This window comes from Colletotrichum godetiae (genome assembly GCF_030913485.1).
Source record: "Colletotrichum godetiae strain CBS 193.32 chromosome Unknown BDP55scaffold_120, whole genome shotgun sequence".
Classification (NCBI taxonomy): domain Eukaryota; kingdom Fungi; phylum Ascomycota; class Sordariomycetes; order Glomerellales; family Glomerellaceae; genus Colletotrichum; species Colletotrichum godetiae.
Genome location: NW_026851368.1, coordinates 1 through 12,459, shown reverse-complemented (window position 1 = coordinate 12,459; position 12,459 = coordinate 1). Strand labels below are relative to the sequence as shown.

Sequence of the window (12,459 nt, the reverse complement as noted above, 5' to 3'; positions counted from 1 at the left end):
GACTCTGTTGATCCTCACGTTCTGAATAAGGTGATTGATAGCGACAAGATACCGAGCTCGGCCGGGCAACAATCCAGCAGCCGACGGTTCTTGACTTACCTTATGTAAGCTGAAATCTTCCTTCTCTGTCTCCAGATCCCCTCGTGACCTACTTCATGCACCTAATGAGGAACCCAAACGAACAGTCAAAGACGCAGTGCTTCTTTCAACCTCACATTGGCAAATTGTGTCGGCCTGCCACAATGATTAAGGCTAGCTTCTAGGGGAAAGCTTCATCTTGGCACGCCAATCGCGTCTACCGGTGTCTGTCGCCCCTTGTTTGTGGCGTCTGCCGGCTCCTGAGTCATTTCTGCGACTGTCGGAGGCTATCATCACATTACCATCACGAAGCCATCACGACTTCGTGAGGGGTTTCCAAGTACCGACAGGTCAGGCAACCAGCCTTGCCTTCTTCATGGGCCATTTTTCGACCCTCTGAACCGATATTTGTACTGTCGGTGAGGGAAATGGGCTATGGCGAGTGCGAGGTCCACTGCTGTACACACCAGACAGTGAACTTGCTTTCTATACCACGCCGGCTTCCACTGAACCAGTGTTTGATTAAGCAACGCCATCGCGGCTGCAGCTAAGCTGTCTTGGGGACACCTCAAACGGTGCCCCTATCTTTCACAGCCCCGGATGATTAAAGACTTATTGAAATGGAGGAAAGGCATTCTACCTATGCAATTTTGGCATCACCGCATCAGATCCGATGTTCTTGGGGTCGTGAAGACTCCGCCAGACTCCGCGATGAGTCGGATTATTCGTATCTGTCCGGTCAATTGAAGCGGAACATGGAATCCCCACTGCGGAACCGCAGACGCGCTCACGTTGAAGTTGTCCCTGGTTCAGCCCTTCAGCTGTCAAGGGGGTTGTGCAACTTTAGCGCCATCATGACAGGGGCTAGTGACAGTCGCGGTGGTGATTGACCATCAAACCACCAAGTCTGCCTAAGCCAAGATGGAGAAACTAAGCTTCCACGCTTCTCACGGCTACACGGGCTCAACTGATGGATTTCATTACCCCTTGCAGGAGGTTAGAAACGGTTTCTCCCCCGCGCTTAGCTTCCCATGCCTTCCTTGTTGATCGCTCTAGGCAGAGACATGGCCATCTGGTCCTCTCTTCCTTCTTACATCATGCTTCGTGAGAGGCTTCCTGTCTATTCTGACTCTGTTGGCTATTGTTGACGTCCCATTCCTTGATACCGTTTGGTTTCTGTTGCAGTTCGCCTGGGAGAAATGTCGCGGATATCATCCCAGCTATGGCTGTCTCTCTTTCTTGTCGGCCTCGGCAGGGCCGCAAGCATCGTCTATGTCACAGATCTATCCATCTACACCTTGTTGGTATGTTCAGAGTCTATGCCGGCCTGATAAATTCGAACGACACTGACCCATCTTAGGCACCATGCGTTCAGACGGCGGTCTCATACAACATCTTCTCCCAGACCTACTCAGCCTGCGGTGAAGCACCGACAGATTTGCAGTCATGCATATGTACGAAGAATAACAACCTCGCTGCCATCTCGACGTCCATCGCCAGGTCAATCAGCTACAGCTGCGGCTCAACGGCGTCCGATGACCAGACCAGCGCTGCGGCAGTCATCAGCCAGTACTGTAATCCCGATTCAACGGTCAACTTTCCGACGCCGACGACCAATATCGTTACCAAATATGCCACCGATATCGCCGAATTTTCCAACATGGCCCCGTGTGCCCAGTCTGGCGTGTCGTACGCCATCAGCTCGATGTCGTCGTTTTGCCCCGAAGCCGCAAGTCTGATGGCGCCCTGCATCTGCTCGAAAAACGACAACTCAGCGCGTGTCAGCCGGTCCATTGCGTCACTTGTTCGTTACTCATGCTCCAACGCGGCTGATGTTACCTCTGGCCTCGCTTTCTACGACGCGTACTGCGCTATGAACAAGGGCACCACATCGTTCCCGCAACCCTCGCCGCCTCCAGGAGATATGACCTACTACATGACGGCGCTTTCCCAATACAGCTTGCTGGCTGCATGCGCGCAGTCGGGGTTTTCAGATGCCATCTACTCGCTCACGAGATATCAATGCCCGACAGGGCCTCAGGCCTTGGCATCTTGTATGTGCTTGAAAGATGGAGTGACCAACATCGTCATGAGCACGGTGACATCAGATATTAAATGGTACTGCTCCTCCACAGCTACGGATGATGTATCTTCTGCGATCGCCGTGCTGGATTACTATTGCAAGGCTGCTAGGAACGAGGTGGTAGCCACCGTCGCTGAGTCAAGTGAGTAGATCATGCACCAAAGGATGCATTGGCTTTGACTGACCTTACGATAGTTGCCCAGACATATCCAAAAGCTCAAGCCGGCACAGGGTCAGGGACTTCGGGAGCCGAAGCTACTGCCACTGGCTCATCGGGTACCTCTGGCGACAGCACAGATACCAGCCGCAACTCAAAATCCAGCATTCCAAGCCTTGCAGCCATCATCGGAGGCGTCATTGCCGTCGTTGGTGCCCTGTCTATTGCCGGTCTTGTTGCCTTCATCATCTACCGTCGTCGGAAGAAGAACAAGGCCGGATTCCCGCTTTCAGGGACTGCCGGCCCTCCAGAAATGACAGGCAAACCCGAGCTAGGCGGCACGATGTTGTCCGAGCTGCCACCCAAAAGTCCTCAGATGAGCGTCTCTTACACGACCGGCTCTCCACGTCCAGACACGATATCACCCGCATCCAATGGTGGCGGTGTATGGGCTCCATCCCCAACCGGCGTGGAACTCCACGGCCAGACAAGATTGCCGTCTGAGATGCCAGCCAACACCAATGGTCAGCTACAGCCTGCGGGTCAATATCTGCCGTCGGAGCTGCATGGTCAGCAGGGACAACCTGGATATTTGCAGCAGCAACCGTATGGCCAGAGCTTGCCACTACCACCCGAGCTCCAAAGTAACTACTCCCAGCCGCAGGTGCATAGTACCCTAGCAGAAGCTCATGGACAACCGATTCACCAAATGCCGGGTGGGCCACCGGCAGTATATCAAGGGCAAGGACAAGATAGGGCAGAGCTTCAAGGAATGGGATGGGATGCCGGCCCGACGCCAGGATACTCTGAAATGGATGGAGGGCAGCAGCGACGATATTAGTGGCGCTGACACTGATCAGGCTGGCGGTGACTCGGAGAATCATGGAATAAAGGCGTAATGGGGATGATGAGGAGGATTTTATGAATAAAGATACCTTGACTGTTAGATAGTTGGATTCGATAACAAAAGAAGAGAAATACTCACTTTCTCCTCGTCTACTTCTTTTCAAGCTTCATTCCGAGAGACCTGCTACGTTTGCAGCAAAAGGAGTTGAGAAAAATAAAGAAAATTTAATCAAAGGCGACAACAGTAAATCAAGTAGAATGGAAGAACTTGTGAGAAGGTGAAGGGCAAACAAAGATGCTTCCCGTCGTGTGGAGCTTGCCTTGCCCTTGCGCGCGCTCTCACCAGCGCAAGACTTCGGTGAATTGCGTTGTCACCGAGTAGGGGCATCGGTGAAGGCCAGGGGTGGTCGGTCAGGAAGCTCTGACTTTGCTTCACCGAAAGATGGCTCCACTTGCCGGCAGAGCTCCTGATGACTCAGCCGGGTGATCTTCGGTGGTCTGTTCAGCTTCAACGGGCAAGGCTCTCTGATTGGTCCAATGAGCTCCTTTGTCGCCGTTGGTTGCAGGCAGCTCTCCCCCAGCCTTGCATCTGCACTGTGCGTTGGCTGGAAAACATTCGCCTGGTCGCGCTCTTCTCAAAATCTTGCGACCTACCTGTTAGCCGCTGAATCCCACCCAACTCCTCGTCGCCTGGATTCAACTCTTGACAACCGCCTCACCCCAAATCGGCGGCTCTTGGTTGTTTCCTCATTCTCTTTCGAGGGGCTATTCTTCTTGGTTTCGTTTCCATCACAACAACACCTGCCTCAGCCTTCCCGACCGGTGGGCTGTTTGACGCGCGACCTAGCGAACCTTTCGCTAAAACACACCTACCTACATTCCGAACGAAAACAACGCCGCGATCCGCTTTCGATGTCTATGACTAGACCTTGAGATAACAACAACATGGCAGCGGCGGTGGATGTTGGCTATGTGGCCGGCCACCTAGGGCTGTCCGAGTCAACGGTCTCGACAGCCACAACCGATCCGACCCCCGAGCTCGTCGCGAGCCTTCTCGAAGCCGTCATTACGAAAGCGCGCGAGCATGATGAGTTATATGCCCAGAAGCTTCAGGTCGACATCGAGCTCGAAAGTGCCCACCACAGCGCCGAATCAAGATGCCAGACTTTCAAGGCGACAGCCGACAAGGCACTGAAGGATGTCGAGGAGATTCGCCAAAAGCTCAAGGAGGAAGGTTCGTTCACCCACGGAACTGCCATATGTGGGTTTATAAAGATCTGAGGGATTGACTATACCAATGACAGAAACAAAGCGACAAACGGTCGAGAATGAGCTCCAGTCGCTCAAGTCCCGCGGATCCGACCACGACTCCGAGATCACTACTCTCCGCGATCGCATTGAGTCCCTGCAATCTTCTAACCGCGCGAATATGGCTCTGCTTGAGTCCCGAAATGCCCGCGATTCAGAGCTCTCCGAGGAGCTAGCGAAACAGCACCAGAAGAATGTCCAGCTTCAAAAAGAGATCACAGCTTTGCAGCAGTCCATCCAGGCTGCCCAGGCCGCAGTTAGCAGCGCAAAATACCGAGAAGAGTCCCTACAGCAACAACTCGATCTTGCGCGACGCAACGGCGAATGGTTCGAGACCGAACTCAAGACCAAAAGCGAAGAGGCTCTCAGGTACCGCCGCGAGAAGGGCGCTCGGATCGCCGAATTACAACGACAAAACGAAGACGCCAAATCCAGCATCGAATCCCTGAAGCGAAGTGAACAACAGCTCCGAGATCGCCTCGACGCAGCACAAGCCAAGGCGGAAGAGGCCCTCACCAAGGTTCAGCAACAACAGGAGGCATTCGCTCGCAGCGAGGAGAGCTACAAGCACGAGATCGAGAGCAAGCAGCGCGTTGTGGACATGACCAACCAACTTGCCGACAGTCATAAGGCCCGTGTACAGACTTTGGAGGGTGAGAAGGAAGGCCTGAAGGAGAAGCATGCCAACGATATTCGACGCATACAGCACGAACTCGAAAGCGAGAGGGAGACATGTCGCGCCTTGGAGGAGCGGGTGACTCAGCTTGAGGGCGAGGTTGACGAACTTCACGCTCGTATGGAACAAGGGCCTCCCCCTGGATCTGCACCTCAAACACCCCGTATGAATGGCCCTCTTCTTGGAAGACCTGCCTCGCCTTTTGCTACTCCCGCTTCTGCACGCAACAAGTCTGCCATTACCGCAACCCAGGCTATCGACGAACTGTACAAGGTCAAGGGGCAGTTGGCGGGAGAGAAGCGCCGCAACCAACAACTCGCCGAGGAGCTCGACAATATGATTGCTCTCTTGGAGGCCAAAACACCCGAGATCGAGGAGCTCCAGAACGAAGCCGACACACTTAGGGCTGAGATCACTAGGATGTCCGAACTTTCCCAATCGAGCTTCGAAGAGCGTGACGTGGCTAAGAAGAGCGCGCGAAAGGCTGAGAGTGCCTTGGGCAACGCTCAGGCTGAATCTAAGATCCTCCGCACTCAACTTCGTGACCTCAGCACACAGATCCAGATGTTGGTTTTCAACATGCATGCCCGCGAAAAGGGCTTGGAGCAGTTGACTCGCGAGGAGACTGTACGCCTTGAGCAGCTTTCTCGCGGCGAAATTGCCGAGGGTGCGCTCAACGACATGTCGGATACCCACCAATTCATCACCCAAAAGTTTGTCGTCTTCAAGGACATCCAGGAGCTCCAAGCCAAGAATCAAGAGCTTCTGAGAGTTACCCGCGAATTGGCAGAGCAGATGGAGAGTGAAGAGGCCGTTGCCGCCAAGAGCCAGGCTGTGGAAGACCACCAATCGGTCGAACGACTGCAGCAAGAGCTCGCCAATATGATTGAAGAGACCAAGTCCCTGAGATCAACAATGGAGAGCTTCAAGTCTGAGCGTGACATGTTCAGACGTCTCCTCCAGCAGAAGGCCTCAGCCGGCGAGCTTGCTTCCATCCTTGGCTCTGATGACGGCCAGCGCCTTCCGCTCACTAGTATCGAGACTGAGGACGGCGATGGCGTGTCACCACAAGCTGCTCTGCGTAACCTACAAGTCGAATTCGACACCTACCGAAATGACGAAGAATCTGTCCGACGTTCCTTGCGGGAGCAGATTGACAGACTTTCAAGCGAGAAGAACTCCCTCCAGGGTGAGGTTGCCAAGATCACCAGCCAGATCACTCTTGCCTCCGAGAGATACGAGATGCTCCACTCCAACTATGTTGCGCTGCAGAGCGAGAACAAAGAGATCCAGAAGCGTAACCAGTCGCTCTCAGAGGACTCTATCAAGCACGAGATCCGAACCCAGCAAGTCGCCGAAGAACTCATCGATGCCAAGGGCTTGCTCGAGAGCGTCCGAAATGAGGCTGCCAACCTTAAGGCCGAGAAGAAGTTGTGGAAGGATATTCAAGATCGCCTTAATCAAGACAACGAGAGTCTTGTCCAGGAGAAGACGAGACTCAACAACCTTTTGGCCAGCCAGCAATCCATGCAGAACGAGCGCGATATTTCCGAGTCCGAGTACAGACGGAAAGCCCAGTCCAAGATCGACAACCTCGAACAAGAGCTGAACAGCACGAAGCGCAAGCTGTCTGATGAAATGGAGGAAGGCAAGAAGCTCCAGCTTAGGAAGGAGTTTGATGCCCGCGAAGCTCAGAAGCGTATCGACGAGCTCTCTACCAGTCTGAGCCAGATCCGTGAAGAGCACGTCGCTGTTAAGACCAGCCGCGATCATCTGCAAGCTCGGGTTGATGAGCTCACCATCGAGCTTCGCAACGCAGAAGACAGAGCTGGTCGCCTGGCGCCCCGACCCACGCCAAGGCCCGGCACGATGGCACCTCCTACCCAGACTGACCAAGACAACGAGGCCGAGGTCCGCGAACTTATCAATGAGGTTTCTGATCTTAAGAGGGAGCTCGACATCGCCAAGTCTCAGCTAGAGAATGCCAAGGAACAGACGGAGCAATACAAGCAACTCAGCGAACAAAACGAAGAAGCTTTGACTGAATTCACATCGACCACAGAGCAATTCAGGGAAGAGATGGATGCTGCTTTCGCGGCAAAGGACGTCAAGATCAAGGAGCTGGAGCAGCGTGTTGAGGATCTGTCGTCGGAACTCGCAAACTCCAACAAGGAGCTTTCTCACCTTCGCGATTCCCAAGCGGAAGTCGCCCGCAAGTACGAGGACGAGAAGACGATTCTGGATGAGGAGGTCAAGCGTTTGAAGGAGGAGGCGGACCGCCACTCAGAAGCTGCTAAATTCCACCAACAGGATCTTCGTGCCCAGTCGGATATTACCGCGAAAGCTCAACAGGACTACGAACACGAGCTCGTCAAGCACGCCGAGGCTGCAAAGCTCGTCCAACAATTGCGCACTGAGTTCAACGAGCTCAAGAGTCAGTCGGCGACTCTGAGAGCCGAGGCGGAGTCGGCTAAGGTTGCCCTGTCTCAAAGTGAAAGCTCCTGGGAAGAGAGGAAACAGCGAATCGAGCAGGAGATGTCGGAGATCAAGGCCCGCCGTGATGATGTCAACGCACAGAACAAGCTGCTGCACGAGCAACTGGAGAGCATCACGAAGCAGTTCTCTGCACTCAAGGAGAGTCGCAATGCGGCAACAGGAGACGCCAACGATAATGCGGAAACCGGAAGCGACGGCGCAGCTGATGGTCTTCGGGAACTCAACAATTATCTCAGACGCGAGAAGGAGATCTTGGAGGTGCAGTACGACCTCAAGGTGCAGGAATCCAAACGCCTACAGCAACAGCTCGAGTATTCCCAGTCTCAGTTGGACGAGGCTCGCTTGAAGCTCGACCAGGAGCGACGCTCGCAAGCCGAGAGCGGCCAAGCCTCCATCGCCCACAAGGATCTGATGGATAAACTCAACGAACTCAATCTTTACCGCGAGAGCAGCGCTACTCTTCGCAATGAGCTCGCTCAAGCACGGACTCACATCTCCGAGAAGAACACCAAGATTGAAGAGTTGGAAGGCAGGGTACAGCCTCTGGAGGCTAGAATCGAGGAGCTCCAGACTCAAAAGGGCTTCCTCGAGGAGGAAATCAAGCAAGTTCAGGAGGACCGTGACAGATGGCAGAAGCGGACCGAGGGCATCCTTACAAAATACGGTCGTGTTGATCCCGCCGAGATGGAGCAACTCAAGCAGACCATCAATGATCTGCAGGCTGAACGCGATGCCCTCAAGGAGTCTGAAGGCCCTCTGCGAGCAGAGTTCGAGGAAACCAAGCAGACGCTGGAGATGGAGAGGACCAATTGGGCGAACGCTCGCCAGCGTATGACCGAGCAGTTCAAAGAGCGGTCCCGTAAGATCACCGGCGAGAAGAATGAGGCCTTTAGTGCGCGAAACGAGGCTGTCGCAGAGAAGGACGCCGCGATTGCTGAGCGTGAACAACTGCAGCAGCATCTCACCTCGATAAACACCGAACTCGAGTCAACAAGACAGAGCTTGCAGGCGACGACGCAGCAGCGCACAGAGTTTGAGCAACAGGTCAAAAGTTTCCAGCAACAGGTACAGAAATTACAGCAAGATGCTCAAGCCAACCAATCTGGCGCACCACCCCCTGTCGCCCAACCCACCGCAGACGCGTCGACATCAGTGTCTTCAGAAGTAATCGCCCAACTAGAGCAGCAACTCGCCGAGATGCGAAGCCAGCTGGAAGCCATCTCAGCCCAGAAAGTGACCGCCGAGCAAGAGCTCGACGGCCTACGGACACAGCTGCAGACAGTCGTCTCCGAGAGAGATCAGGCTGTCGAGGCCGCACAGCAGGCTGCCCAGGCACAGCCGCAGCCCGCCGCTGAGCCGACAAGCACGAACGCGGCGGAGACAGGTGCCACAAATGGCGCGACTGGTTTATCCGATACTGAGCGCAAGGCTTTGGAAGAGAAGATTGCTGCCGCCGAGGCCAAGGCTACAGAAGCTGACCGCAAGGCGAATGAGCTCGAGGAGAACATCACCCAGACCATCAAGGAGCGGTCGGATAAGATGCGCAACGCACTCAACGAGAAGCTACGCCAGTCTCGTGAGAAGTTGGAAGCCGAATTCTCCACCAGGATAGAGCAAGAAAAGGTGATCTGGAAGGCCGAGCAGCAAGGTGCCGCCCCTACTAAACCTGCAGGGGATCAACCAGCTGTACCTGCTACGCCCATCAAGCAGCAAGACCCGGATGCAGTCCCGGCAACGCCAATGACCGGCACACCCGCCGGCGCCGCGGACTTATCTCAGCTCCCCGATGCCGAGATTCGCAAGTTCCTTTCCACTAATGCTACTGTGCGGAACATCATGTCGGGAAATCTTAGAAAGAAACTCGAGGAACAGACTGCCAAGGTTAAGAACGAGACAGAGACGAGTTTGAGGGCCGAGTTCGAGCAGAGAATCGCAAACGCTCGCGAAGAAGGCCAGCTGCTGGCACAGAAGAAGTCTGCTCTGCAGATCAACATGAAGGACAACCAGCTCAGAGGTGCCAACGCCAAGATCGAAGTCGTGTCCACGGCAGCGACCAAGACACCTCAGCGACCCGTCGTGGAAGTCTGGGAGGAAGCTAAAGTTGCCAAGCCAGCTCCCGCCGCGCCGCAGCAAAGCCCGGCGAAGCCCGCTGGTAACACACAACCCACGGCACCCCATCCTTCGATCTCGGCGCCCTCGGCTGCCGCGGCGGCCCAAGCTGCTGCTTCAACGACTGGTGAGTTCCTTGGTCCAAACAAGCAACACTTTTCTCGTTCTAACCGTTCCCAAGCCCCCGCAGCCTCAACTAGCCAAGCACAGCCACCTGGCGGCTCTGCTCCTAGTGGAATCCCTCCGCCGGGCAGCAGCATCCCTCAAAAGAGACAAATACCCGCTCCCGGAGATACGAAATCAGCAGCCAACACTGCTGCAGCGAACCCGTTCGCGGCCGGTGCTGCTAACGGCGCTCCAGCTCAGGCCAATCCTTTCTCACAAAGTACACAAGGACAGCAACAGCAACCGCCGCAGCAGCAACAGAACCCTTTTGCTTCAAGCACACAAGGGGCACCGGCGGGCCAGGCGGCGCAAGGTCATGGGCTACCGCAACCGCCTGCTCAGGCTGCTCCAGGCCAACGTAGTGGCATCCCCCTCCCGGGACGAGGCGGTGCAGCTGGTCGAGGTCGAGGTGGCGCTTACGCTGCCGGAAATAGGGTGTCGAGCGGAGGTGCAGAGAGAGGTGGTCTGGCAGGACGTGGTGGGCGTGGTGGTGGCCGAGGAGGGCACAATGCCGGCCCGTTGAACCCTGGTGCCAACGATTTCCAGCCTGGTAACAAACGGCCTAGAGGAGATTCCGAGGCTGGGGGGAACGCTGGCGCAAAGCGAGCCAGAGGAGGTGGACACTAAGTGGCGAGACACGAGTTCATGGGCGATGTGGTAATAGCGGTGGTTATTGCTTTCCAGCTTTCAATCTGTATCGATATGCAAAAAGAGGTGCAAGGCGGCTCAAGGAATGGATGAAAATGGGCAGGCCAAAACGGTCTACGAGCGTGTATAACCAGCATATACTCTACAAAATGAATTTTCCTATGTTTGTCAAAACTGTTTTTGTTGCCATGGTGGTCGCCAATGGGTGTGCTTATGCGATTTCGTCCTCTTTTGATTCTTGGGCGGGAACCAAGTTTGAAGTAACACAGTCGAGGTGTTTCATTGATTCTGCGTTGCCATAAGTAATAAGTCGCCATGTTGCCTTGATTTGTGAAGTCTCCTTCAAGTCACTTACACATGCAAGCAGAGCAGGTACCTTACTCAAAACATGAGGTATCTCAAAGAGCTCTAGTTCAGCGTGCTACTCGGGCATGCCTTCTTTTTTGCCACAGGATAGGTAACATGTCCCGTCAAGTATCAGCGTAGTCTATCGGTTTCAAACATGATAGAAAGCTAAGAAGGCACACTTTACATGCTAGACCGTTCACGCATCCTGATTGCGAGGATATCGACTCGATAACAAGCCATCCGACTCGCGCAAGATCGGGGATTCGGTGTCATGACGGGTTTCTCGGCCTGGGGCGTTCGTTCGGCCCCTCTCCAACTGCGCCGGGGACCCCGCACCGGAGTCCCTAGAAAACAAGCCCTATTCTCTGGAAACGCGATAACCCTGTCGAGACACAACGCGTCTAGAGATGGATCGTGAAAAATTGCACACCTCGTCCGGTCCACCAGCCAAGTGGTCCATGGATTGACTCCGTCTCACTCGGCACAACACACCAAGCCATTGGATTCTATCCGCCCGGCTAGCTCAATCGGTAGAGCGTGAGACTCTTAATCTCAAGGTTGTGGGTTCGACCCGTAAGTTAAAGCTCGTCTCAAGATGATCACAGAACATCGTCACTAACCCCCCCCAGCCACGTCGGGCTCAATTCCCGTCAGCGATTGACGCATTCTCTTTTTGCTTTTCTTGTTACTTTGCTCCCCTTTTGGTTCACCCAAAACTCCGTGCTTTTTTGCTTCGTCTGATGATGTCTCGCCGCTCGTGTATCCTTACTCTCATAACTCAATCTCAGATGTCCTCGCCCTACACCCAATGACCGTCCTCGGATCCGGCACAAACCGGCTGACAAACATGCTCGTCGGTGGCTTTTCTTCCACGATCTTCCAGTCGTAGTTCATGATTAGGTGCGCCAGCACAATCTTCATCTCGTTGCTAGCAAAGAACCGCCCCGGGCACGCATGCGTTCCATGGCCAAAGGCGAGGAACTCGGGGCTCGTCGAGACAAACTGCCATCGGTTCTCCTGCCCCGGCTCCTCTCGCATGCGAAGGAACCTGTGACCGTCGAATTTCTCGGGGTCGCGGCCCCAGAGGGCTGGGTCCCGGGTGTTGTGCGTGGCTACCGTCACTAAGGTGCCCTTTGGGAGGTAGGTTCCGTCGGAGAGGGTCATGGGCTCTTCGACTCTGCGGTTCATGATGTCTGCGCGTCGTGTTAGCAGAACATCGCGCCGAGAATTTCATGGTAGGAGGGGCTTACGGGGGCCCAAGATGTGCAATCGCTGGCTCTCCTTCATACAGCTGTCCATCAACTTCAACTTGAAGAGGCTGTTCTTGCTCCAACCCCCATCCTCGGTAAACACCTTGACAATCTCTTCTCTCAGCAGAGCAAAGTACTCCGGATACGCCAGTAAATCATATAATATGGCAGTCACCACAGAAGACGTTGTATGAATCGCCGCAAACGTGAGAAACAGCTGTCCAGCAACAACGTCAAACTCCCGCCCGCGTCGAACATCATCAATCCACGACAGAGAATCCATAGGCCTCTCTTT

At 54.6% G+C, this 12,459-nt stretch overlaps 5 protein-coding genes and 1 non-coding gene across 6 annotated transcripts; 5 read left to right on the top strand and 1 right to left on the bottom strand.

Moving 5' to 3' along the window:
- Positions 1 to 1,277: 1,277 nt before the first annotated feature.
- BDP55DRAFT_568608 (uncharacterized protein) lies at positions 1,278 to 3,159 on the top strand (the record flags this gene model as incomplete). Its single annotated transcript, XM_060570698.1, has 3 exons — positions 1,278 to 1,382; positions 1,439 to 2,303; positions 2,357 to 3,159. 3 exons carry the CDS (start codon positions 1,278 to 1,280, stop codon positions 3,157 to 3,159), a joined length of 1,773 nt encoding a protein of 590 aa, XP_060421559.1.
- Positions 3,160 to 4,109: 950 nt separating this feature from the next.
- Positions 4,110 to 4,445, top strand: BDP55DRAFT_568619 (uncharacterized protein; the record flags this gene model as incomplete). Its single annotated transcript, XM_060570701.1, has 1 exon — positions 4,110 to 4,445. One exon carries the CDS (start codon positions 4,110 to 4,112, stop codon positions 4,443 to 4,445), a length of 336 nt encoding a protein of 111 aa, XP_060421558.1.
- A 4,030-nt stretch (positions 4,446 to 8,475) lies between these two features.
- BDP55DRAFT_568596 (uncharacterized protein) lies at positions 8,476 to 10,545 on the top strand (the record flags this gene model as incomplete). The annotated part of the gene is made up of 2 exons (XM_060570696.1): positions 8,476 to 9,880; positions 9,935 to 10,545. The coding sequence occupies 2 exons, from the start codon at positions 8,476 to 8,478 to the stop codon at positions 10,543 to 10,545; spliced, it is 2,016 nt and encodes a 671-aa protein (XP_060421557.1).
- Positions 10,546 to 10,689: 144 nt separating this feature from the next.
- BDP55DRAFT_687810 (uncharacterized protein) lies at positions 10,690 to 11,492 on the top strand. Its single transcript, XM_060576602.1, has 2 exons — positions 10,690 to 10,854; positions 10,922 to 11,492. The coding sequence occupies exons 1-2, from the start codon at positions 10,716 to 10,718 to the stop codon at positions 11,050 to 11,052; spliced, it is 270 nt and encodes an 89-aa protein (XP_060421556.1). The 5' UTR covers positions 10,690 to 10,715; the 3' UTR covers positions 11,053 to 11,492.
- Positions 11,431 to 11,495, top strand: BDP55DRAFT_t335. The gene has a single exon. It is a non-coding gene; the product is annotated as a tRNA-Lys (tRNA).
- Positions 11,496 to 11,685: 190 nt separating this feature from the next.
- BDP55DRAFT_568592 (cytochrome P450) lies at positions 11,686 to 12,447 on the bottom strand (the record flags this gene model as incomplete). The annotated part of the gene is made up of 2 exons (XM_060570695.1): positions 11,686 to 12,107; positions 12,165 to 12,447. 2 exons carry the CDS (start codon positions 12,445 to 12,447, stop codon positions 11,686 to 11,688), a joined length of 705 nt encoding a protein of 234 aa, XP_060421555.1.
- Between the last annotated feature and the right edge of the window lie 12 nt (positions 12,448 to 12,459).